Source organism: Xenopus tropicalis, chromosome 1, assembly GCF_000004195.4.
Source record: "Xenopus tropicalis strain Nigerian chromosome 1, UCB_Xtro_10.0, whole genome shotgun sequence".
Classification (NCBI taxonomy): Eukaryota; Metazoa; Chordata; class Amphibia; order Anura; family Pipidae; genus Xenopus; species Xenopus tropicalis.
The window spans coordinates 181,262,876-181,274,361 of NC_030677.2; the positions used below are offsets into that span (position 1 = coordinate 181,262,876).

At 37.1% G+C, this 11,486-nt stretch overlaps 1 protein-coding gene across 1 annotated transcript; it reads left to right on the forward strand.

Moving 5' to 3' along the window:
* Positions 1-4,513: 4,513 nt before the first annotated feature.
* On the forward strand, positions 4,514-10,844 carry tmem167a (transmembrane protein 167A; the record flags this gene model as incomplete). Its single annotated transcript, NM_001016167.2, is given in 3 exon segments — positions 4,514-4,623; positions 8,488-8,522; positions 10,234-10,844. Coding segments are annotated over 3 exon segments (216 nt in total), but the record flags the coding sequence as incomplete, so codon positions are not given.
* Positions 10,845-11,486: the final 642 nt, after the last annotated feature.

An 11,486-nucleotide genomic window follows, 5' to 3' on the forward strand; every position in this document is an offset into this window, starting at 1 on the left:
TCAGTACGATAATAAATACAACAAACGCAAAGTACAGTTAAATTCGAGATTAAGTGCTACCTGCTAATAAGTAATAGGAGGCCCCTTTCCCGTAGAGCTTACAATCTAAGTGGGTGAGTAACTTAAAGACACATATAGGATGATATTAAGTGCTGTAAGCCTCAGCATGATCATATCTGCAGATCCTGAATGGCTTTTATAGCCAGTGAGATGCAATTCTGAATTATTATGTTAATGTACAAATTCCTAACCTACTCTGGATATGCATTTCTCAGCAAATAGTCACTGAATAATTTATTTGATCTTGTTTTCAGAAAGTCCTCTCTTTGTTAGTTCAGCTATGATCGTTTTTACCAATTAGCACATTTTTCATAATTAAGTCTTCTTAACTAGTCCTATGCATTCATTATAAATCCTGTTCCTCTCACAGATTGGCTGTATAAAATGACATAATACTGTTCATTAGCTGAAATAATTACTTGGTGTCATATAATGCCATGCCTAGCTTTAAACATAAAAAATATCTTGGGGAAACAATTTCTTTGCGACTTGTTGCACCATGTTATGCCATAATTACTTTCATATAACTCCTAAAAAATTCATGAATTGCACATGGCCGAATGCAGTTAACTAACGGTGTACTGTGTTACAGCACCAATCGGATCAGTTGTGCACTAATTCGCTCTGTAACTTAATACGCTGTTGTGTAACTGCATTTGGTGCTGGTGATTAATTTTTCATAGCTTTTTCCTTGAATTTAGCATTTTGAAGGGATGGATGTATCTTGTGCGTTTTAATAGTAATTAAATAATATTGATTCCAGGGGAGGGGGGGGTTCTTAAACAGCCCCTGACTAGGAAATATGCAGTAGATAATGCAGGAATCTGGCAGTTATCATGACATCTGCGTTTTGGATAGTGGTAAAAGGAAGGTTATATTAGAAAAACACAAAGAATTAGCACTTCTATCAGCAGTGAGGCTGTAATGAAAATGCCACTTGTTGCTCTAGATACATTTCCAAGTAGCACCAGTCAAACTGACTTTTGGTTGTGCCTAACACACCCATTTTGCTGATGGCTCCATTTATCCTAATGGGAAATTTACTGTACTTTTGCCAATAGGTCATGACTGCTGTCATTGCTGAATGGTATAAGGCTTTAAATGAACATATCATTATGCTTGACATGGTGTTCCAGGCTGTAATCCTCCATTAGGAATGGTTAGAAGCTACCTCGAAAGTACATGCCCACAATGGAAGAGAAGATGCACCAGTAAGCTGGAGCACACAGACCAGGCATAAAAGGAGGATGATGTTTGCATTCATACATGGATCTGCATCAGACTTGCTCTGCAAGCATAGAACAGCAATCTCTAAGGAGAACAAAGACAGTTTAGTACTAAAAATACTTTACTAGAGTAAGAAAAGTAATCACAAATGCAGGCAGAAAAGTAATTAAGACTAAATAAATAAGACATTTTAGGTGAGATATACACCTCATTTAGAACAGATATGCCAAAGTGGTAGCATATGAATTAATAAAGGTCACACATTCAACTCTCCACAAGACTAACAAGTGATAAAGAAATAGTACTAGTACTGGATATTTATGTTTTGTATTAATCATTCAACCATTTATTTGTTTCTTGTGAGATATATATAAATATATAAGAAATATTACCATTTGGAACAGGAAATTATGTGGGAATAGACCATGGAAAGTATAATAGATTCCTGTAAATGTATGAGTGCCTTATCATGACACCTACAACTGCTGCTTCCTATGGACTGTTGTCAGGATAAGAACCGTGGTACTTCCTGCGCCATAAAAACATTCAAATCTAAAGTGGGAGAAGATTCCATGAGACGGAGCAAAGAAGTTACACTAAGAGTGATAGGGGAATGAAAGATAAAGCCTTTTCTTCTAAGACTCTTTAAAGCAGCTTACAGATATCATGTGAGCCCAAAGATAAAACGGGAAACTTTGAGAATTCTCTAGATTAAATTGTTCCATTATTTCCTTTGGAAGTTGTTGCTGATCTGAGTTATGCCACCCCACTACACACATTAAATGCATCAATTTCTTTCATTTTTTGGCTTAAAAAAATGCTGTGTTATATATTTTCTGTGTAAGATGTAATGCATTATACACAATGTCCTGTTTTAAATATTTTTGTATTGGCTGATGTGGTACAAGACTTAACCTACTACCCCTTTCTTGTGGGGATCTCCTAACATCCCTCAGGCATGGTATGAGAGAGAATTTCTAAAGTTGTGCTTGGTTGTTGGCTTGGGATCATGACATTTAATTTTGGCTGTCCATTGTCATCTTAGTAAATATTACTTAGGGGAAGATTTACAATAAGTCAAGTTTATGCTTCTTTTTTTCATGATTAAAAAAAAACAAGACAAGAAAAAGACAAACAGGAACATACTTGAGATTTTATTAAGGGATAAAAAAGTAAAGTTGCTAGCAAACACTTGGCGAGTAAAAGCTGCTAAATTTCTAATCAATGGAAATTGTCTCAAGCAAAAAAAGAAAGCTTTTTTTTTTAAATTCATTTGCTTTCCAGTTTTTTAGCGCCATTGAAAATGAATGTGATACTTTCCCTCAAAAAAACACACTTGCAACTATTCTATTAAATTTTTATGAAATATCAATATAGGGAATCCAAAAGGATTCCCAGCAGTTTGATATTTTTCTGACTGTCGTGATGTATTTAATCAAACCTTTATCGAATAACATACCTGTGTTAATTTGGCAGAATGTGTTTCACTGCTTTGAGCAGTCATGTGCTTCTCTGCTCCGTGGGGTAATAGCGCACAGTGCTGCCCAGCACCAGCGATGTATACTATCACCCATTCAAACCCTGAGGCCCCAGCATGTGTTGCATGCAGGCATTTGTAAAATAAATTGTTAAATCTGAATAGCTTAATAAAATGTAACCAAGCATTCACTATCGTTACCACTCTGTAAAATGCACTGACCCCTGATAAATCATCCCTTTAGTATTTGATGCTGCTTTTTATGAATAAAACTTGTCTGGATTTGCACCTCGGCCCATGTTAAAGTTTGTCTTTAATGACTGCTGACAGATGTATGGAACTCATTATTATTTCTGTATGTATGTACAGAAGTATTTTGTTATAGCTACAATGTGTATTATACAATCACATGTAATATCCTGTACTGGTTTAAGACATGAAGGGGAAGAACATTAAAAAACAATAAAAAAAATATTTTTATTTGTACTGTATTTTCTTTTAGGTCTTTGCATCTATGGAAATGAATTAGTTACCCAATGTGTGTGCCCATTTCAAATGGGATATGTTTCTTTTTCTGAATATCATCCATTTTTAATATAATCCCTCTGTACTGTTTTAACAATGCTATTAATTCTAGATTTTGGATAGCAATCAACTGCTGGTTAGCAGTAAGGATAGCTTTTTATTACCTCTTAGCTCATCCTTACTAATAAACCTTCACAGGCCAATAAAAAAGCAGTAACATATGGGCACCTCTTTACCACATACTTGCTTTTACTCAACTGCTGTAAAATATTGTTTCACGTTTGTAATGGCACAGATGGGACTTCTCTTACCTCTCATTTGCTAATACCCCACTCACTTTTATATTGGTCAGGCTGAACAGCCTCCGGAAAATTCTGCTCACTGCTTTTCCAGTGGATATTTCAAGTTAGTAAACTGGGTAAAGATCAAAATGCCCATTGCTAATGTATTATTCCTCCACAAAATATCTACAACAGGGAAAAATACAGAGAAAACAGGGATCGCATTTACTCCTACAGTTCTCAATGATTTCACATCCCTGATTTTCGTTGAAATATTGATATGTTAAATTTCAGTTATATGTCTACTCAGGAGTAGAAATTCTATGTAAGACACCATCAGATGAACTGGGTTATCCTAAAAGCAGTGCTTTGGTATTAGGTGCATTAATAAGTTTCCATCTAGAACCCGAGGCAAACTTTTAATGTTTGGTCTTCAGAGCATATGAGATGGTTAAATTCAGTTTCAAGCTTTTGCTGCTCTGTGAATAAGGGTCAAACAAAGTCAAAGTGAAAGTGATCGCTGTTTCCCTTGAGTCGTTTTATCTGATCAGCAGTCTTAACATATACCTGCAACTCATCCATTGCACACTGTCTGGGTGACCTGGCCAAGGAGAATCTGACATTTTGTTTTTACTTTGGCCGCTGCGAGTAAAGAGAGTCTATTCATTACTCCAAATTTCATCTGTTGATGATATGCATGGTCACCATTGCTAGTTTACAGTTTCAAACATTTATATGATGGGGTTTATTTGTGCTAATGCCTTCCAGCTGCTCCCAACTATGCTCCAACTCACACCTATTTTCTATTTGATTATTTCAGTGGGTTCACATTGTATAGGTAAATTTGTTGTTATAACAAGATTTAACTGTCTGCTATTTACTGCTATTGTTATTATAAACTGCTATTGTTATTAATTTGAATCTTGTATTTTTTCTTCCACAGTCTGCCATTTTCAATTTCCAGAGCCTGCTGATAGTGATTCTTCTGTTAATATGTACCTGTGCTTACCTACGCGCCTTGGTCCCCAATTTACTAGATAAAAATAAAACAGGGTAAGGTGAACAAATTATTTTAAGATTATAAGATATGATGTATGATCAACCCTAAGGCTTCATAGGGAAAATAGTGTGGAGATATGTGAGTACATGCACTAGGGTTACATCAACTAGAAGCTGTGAAAAATATTGAGTGTTCAGTATTCTCTGTGCTATGAACAAATGTATGAATGGTAGATTGATTTGCAGTTAAAGGTGCTGGTTGGACCCTGTCAACTAGATCACTGCTGAAATTCTAAACTGGAGAGCTGCTATACAAAAAGATTAATCATTAAGTGAAAACACAAATAAAAAATGAAGACCAGTTTCAAATTGGCTCTGAATATAAACTCTCTAAATCTTACTGAAAGTTAATTTAAAGGAGAAAGAAAGGTAAAAACTAAGTAAGCTTTATCAGAAAGGTCTATGTAAATACAGCCATAAGCACTCACAGAAACGCTGCACTGACTTTTCTGTCAAAAGATTTCTTGTGTCTGTAATTCATGTGCCAGAGACTCCTGCTCCTCCCTCCCTCAAGAATGATAAGGACTCACTTCCCCCCTCCCTTAGGAATGTGGATCTGAGCCAGTCAGCAGGAACTGAGCATGTTCACTTGGTCTGGGTGTCTGTGCAGGAGTGAGGCATTATGGGAACTTTCTTTACACAGCTCAGTGTTTTTTCTTCCTGTTTGGCTTCTGATCATCTGAACAGATGAAATATGGGGAGACTAAAGCTGGCCATACACGCACCGATACTATCGTATGAAACCTCGTTTGTACGATATTCGGTTTGTGTATGGCATGTCGGCGAGTCGACCGATATCGCAGGAAGCTGCTGATATCGGACGACTCACCGATCGGCCAGGTTAGAACATTTTGATCGGGCGCCATAGAAGACGCCTGACCAAAATCTGCCGTCAGGGCTGAATCGGCAGGAGGAGGTAGAAATCCTATTGTTTCTACCTCCTTATCTGCTGTTTCAGCCCTGACAGTGTGTGGCGGATCTGACGATGTTTCGTGCGACCGATGATCGCACGAAACATCGTCAGATCGCCACGTGTATGGCCAGCTTTAAGGGCACTATTGAGATAACTGAATGTATGCCTGCAGTTTGAGATTAACTCTTAATTAGCATTTCCTTCTCCTTTAAAGGTGAACAACCCCTTAAAAGAGCATTTGTTTTTAGGTGGTGGGGTCACTGATCCCCCTTTTTAAAGCTGGGGGGATCCTTCAGTAGAGGGCACATAATTTGAAAACTATACAAAAGAATGAATGAAGGCCAATTGAAAAGTTGCTTAAAATTGGCAATTCTGTAACATACTAAAAGTTGATTTAAAGGTGAACCATCCTTAAAATTTTTGTTTAATTGTCTGTGGCTCTTTACACATACTAAATAGTATGTATAAATATATATATAGTAGTAGTATAAATATCTTGCGTGTATGAACTGTGTTTATACAGCCACACCAGAACCATTAAATCCAAGTAAAATGGACTTAAGGTCTATGGTCAAGCGGGTGGTTATATGGCAGTTGGGCTGCTTTATTTTACAGCCTGGTGCCAAAGCTCCCACAGTCACCCACTGCTGTCTTCAACGGAGTTTAATGTGTATGAAAGTGCTAGCACTGCTGTTGTTCATCCTAGCAATGTGACAGACTGACAGACACCGTTGCTGTTTGTGGCAGACCTGATGCTGAAATTCACTGTGTGCTATTGGCCACAGAATAAGAAAGGAAATAGGTAGATGGGGCGTTATCAACCATAGACTGGGCAGCAAAAAAATAAAGAAGACATTATCTAAATTTCTGTATACTGCTTTAAATGTGATAAACATGTAATGTGAATGTTGTAATACGCAAACTTCCAATTAATGTTTAAACATACAGAAAAAATTTCACACCTTCTGATGTAATGTGCAATACTTAAGGATGATGTCAAAGAATGTTTCTTTAAATGGGTTTATGAAAGTTTGTTGACAGTTGCCATGAATTTCATGATTGAATGTTGAATGTTTTCACCCTGTTGTGAAAGAAACCTGTAACTCTATTCTGCCTGGCTTTTTCAAATACATGGCTAGAACCCAGTTTTTTTTTCTCAGGCTTGCTAAAATCTCTTTTTGATCATTCAGTCTGACAGCCCTTGCCTACATCATCCACTTGGATGAAAACATATGTCCACAAAAAGCCAGCTCAATCATGGGGTTGCAATCATAGCTGACTTTATCTGGCAGCATCATTGCCTAAGTTTGTGCGGGGAACATGGGGGTGGTAGATTGCAGTAATTACTGATCACACAACTCTTCAGACAGATACATGGTTGTGCAAAACCTCAGCTTGTTTATTTTAAACTTAAAGCGGGATTGGTAACCTAAAATAAAGTCATTCATCCAGGTGATGGTATATCTAGTATAAGTATATCGAGAGCAACTGGACTAGCTGAATAATCATTCAGCTCTAGCTTTACATATACTAGATATAACATTGTAGCCTTACAGAGTAGTAGGTATTTGGCTGCTGCAGTCAGTGACCCCTATTTGAAAGCTGCATTTAGAAGAAGGCAGCCGTTAATGAAGACCTAGTGAAAAGTTGCTTAAAATTGGCCATTCTGTAATATAGTAAAAGTAATTTAAAGGTGAACCACCCCTTATTTTCTTGGAAATATTATAAAGGAAATGTATTCTTGCATAGAAAATGAGAAAACCTGCATAAACAATAATCAAGCTAGTTTTGTGCTAAACATGGTGGGTTCACAGGTTATTACACAGAAAATAATGCTAGCCAATATGCCCTATATTTATTTATTTTTATTCCCTATAGGTATTTATGAAATACTTACCCAATTTTATTTTCCCTTAGAAAAGAAGCACAGTATATGGCAGTGTATATTTCGGGTCATGGTTTACAATGTTTGTAAAATCTACTTTTCTGCTTCGTGGAAAGCAGCAGATGAGACATAGAAACCAGAAGTTCTCTGAAGACATATGTTCTGATTTACAAAAGTTGGCAAAAGGAGAAAAAGGGGAACATTGACAAAACACTCAATCATAATACCAATCAGCTATGAAAATACACAGGCACCTCATAAATAGGTAACAAATAGGAAAACCAGGGAAACAACTAATTCAATTTTCATTGATATGACAGACGGCTCACGGAATGGCAGATAAATACAGAATACAGGCATCTAAGTTTTCAAGTTGTCAAATTGTAATGCGCAATAGTAAGTAACATAATTCGGCTTTTAGAGAGTTTGGCAATTGATCCCATTAAAAATAAACAGGTAAAAAGCCCTTTCCTGGCACAATGTGTCTGTGGTTTCTTCTAGAGGAAAGATGCTGAAATGTTTAAGTGGCACTCCATTGACTCAAATCAAAGATTCACAATCTAAAGGGGAGATTTTGCACATCTTATACATTTAATTGCACCCCCAAAAAACAGAGTTCTGTCAAATGTATTGGTTATGCCCAGGAAGATGTATTTGTCTGGGATCCACCGAACCCACCCAGCAGGATTCGGCCAAATCCCGAACCGAATCCGAATCCTGATTAGCGTATGCTGATTAGGATCGAAAATAGGCGGAAAAACATTTTTTTCACTGCCCATTAAACCCTTTCCGAATTCTAATTAGCATATGCTAATTAGGATGCGGTTTGGCCAGGACCACAGATCCGGCCGAAACCGAATCCTTAAAAATATGCCGGGATTCGGTGCACCCCTAGTATTTTTCAAGGTTTTGAATAAAGAACTTTATTTTTCTCGTCATAGACTTCAGTGAAAAAAGTGTACTTTGCTGGCTTTGTTATTGCTGTAAACATATCTGAGAATTCTATGCAATTTTGATATTTTCGATTATTAAGTACCAGTTTCATTTTTTAATATTTCAGAATCCTTGGCATATTTTGGAAGTGTGCAAGAATTGGTAAGTATTGAGCTATTTACATGGTCAAAGTTCAAGGGGTATCTGTCTTTGGTACGAATGCAAATGATTCCCAGGCAGTTCCTGCTCATTCAACAATTTACAAGTCATAGTATCATAATTAAAAGCTGGCCATACATGTAGAGATAAAATCGTATGAAGTGAAGATTCATACAGTTTTTGTATGGCGGTCTGATGATCTGAATCGATTCTCGTGTAGTTCTGAAAACCGTTGGTTTCCATTTTGTTGTTGTACCATATCTGCCAGTCAGTGGGGCATCAGCAGATGAGGGAGTGAAGAGGACCTGCATTCCTGCCGTTTCATTTATTTAGGCTGTTGACCCAAATGTACAGAATATAGAAAGGTTACCGCGTGTCATGCGTATGGCTCTTCGTAAGGTGTCTCTCTGTTTGGCCCGTGTATGCCTCCCTGTGGCCTAGTATCTTGCCTGGTTATGGGAAATGTCTTTTCTTGTAGACACTCTTTTGTTTGTTGCACCTTTAACTTCAAATGTGCTATTTCCCATCAATAAGCCTGTCATTTCTAAATACTAGATGAGTTGTAGATGTGTGCTTCTATTTTGCCTTTTGAAATTGCATGCCTTGCATAAAGGCAAGTGTGGATAGTGTATGGAACAAAAACTTACTGACAACCCCTGAACCACGCCACCAACAAACAAAAAGATATACCACAAGGCTAACTTAGCTTCTGTAATACTTACGAATTTAATAAGCATGTATTTATGCTAGTGTAGTGAAAATTCAGATACCGAAGATCTTTTGAGGTAAAAAAAAGACCTTCTGAGCAAAGTCAAGGGTCAGAAGAACAGAACAAAGACAGCACAGGGTTTTTATAGACTTTGTTACTCAGCAGCATACAACATAAGAACGTATGAGTATTGGCGTTTCCAGTGAGAGATTATATAAAAATGATGATGCCATGCAGAATTCTGTGAGGCCCTTGAGCATAGTGGGGCCATAAAATACCTTGTAGTGCCACACCTTGCCCACGTGGCTAGCCCTGACTGGGTAGTGGCACAAAGTATATCCAGGCATTGTTACTTAAGTAATTTTTTGATCAACAGGCGGGGCTACAAAACGCTTTTAGTTGTTTGGACTCTCCGGCTGTCATGTTTCTGAGCACATTTCACCTGATCTGCTAGTGCACCCTTGAGACCAGGTGACTGTTTTTGAAGGGAAAGAAGATTTATTCTGACCATTTTGTTGCCCAACCACAAAGTTGGAAATTGCCCATGGTTCAGTGGATAGTATTGATAAAGTAATGCACCTAAACGGTGCATAGTTTGATTAAAGAAATCAAATCATGAACTTAGTCATTCCCTCCCTCACTCTATCCCTGTTTTGCAACACACAAGGACAAAGTTCCTGCTACTTTGTACCAACCTTAAATTATTTGTGAAAATGGCTAAACTATTAGTAGAATGTCTGTATCTAAATGTAAAGATCTGCGCATAGGTTATAGTTTAACAAGAGCTTGCTGCTAAGGACATCTCCTACGGATCCAGAAAAGGGATTACTGTTCACTACATTCATTTACGTTATTCCAGACATTTACAACGGCCCTTTTTCTGCCACCTTAATTAGAACTTGTAGAAGTCGAGGTGGGCTTCAGAGGTTTGTTTAAAAGTATGATAGCGTATGTGTCATTTATTTTTGTTAAACTCTTATATGCTATATGTTTTTTTTTCTCTAGGTGAACGGAAAAGTCCGTATGTTGCAGTATGCTGTGTAGTGATGGCCTTTAGCATCCTCTTCATGCAGTAGTCCTGACATGACATCTCAATGTTACCTTTTGGCCAAGACTCATTTTTCAACTATAAAAAATATGTACAGACTCTCAAAAATGTGTAAAAATGGACCAACTGTCTCTTGCTGAGGAATACTTATAAATACTTTTCATATTCAGAATTGTGGTGCATTTGTGAAGATATCTGTCCAAATATGGATCTACCTGCTATTCAGAAACATGGTGGGCTGTCTTATCAAAAGTGCTATGGGTTTATTTTTTAAACTGATTTAATAAATAAAATTGTTCTGCCCTTTTCCTTACAGAAATTCCTTGGTTGTAATATTCACAAAAGATATCTGCTGTTATTTAGACCCAGTTAATAGTAGTTTATATTACCTAAATAACTACTTGGTATGGCCATAAATTTTTTTTTTTTCCAAATGTTCACTAAAGATACTGTGTTAAAGGTAATTTATGCTACCTGTAGCTAAATATGCTATTGAAAATGTTTCGGGCACAAACTGTTTTTAAACTTCTGACTGTTGAGTAAACAAATACAAGATATTTATAATCTACCCTTCAAATTGGAGTTGGTATGTCACTGTTCATTTAGAAAACCACCATTGTTGATTGGTGGCTGAGTGTACTGAACATCTATTGGCTGTTAACCATGTTACTGGAATCCTCCTACTCGAATATGTTTTGAGTTAGTGTGTCAGCATTTAGCCCAAGCTGCTGAGTCTAGGGAATTCAGTCCTTGCATATATGTATGTTTGAAAAAACTGCGGTGACATGAGAGTGATTTCAACAAAAAGTGTGATTTTGTGGTGAAACGTGCTCCAGTTAAAATAAAGATTCTGGAAACGAAACTTGGCAGATACGCTGCTTATTCCAAATGCAATATTATCTTGTTTGTTTCCGATGTCTTGTGGGACCTTAGCAAGGGATCTTGGTCGAGATTCAGATGCAGAGTATTTTATGAAATATGCCTTTCTATTGCTGAATATATCCCCAGGGGTCAAGGGGCACTGTCCCAAACTAGACTTATAGTATGCATTGCTCAGTCACTTTCGCTTGTTTTAGGCTTTTCTTTCATTGTTTTGCTCAGCTTTATTGTTTTGTTTTTGTTCTTGTTATTGTCTTTTTCCTAGTCTTAAGGAACATTTTAGGGCTATTCAGTAAATACATGCTGCTACAGGATTTACAGGGTTAACATG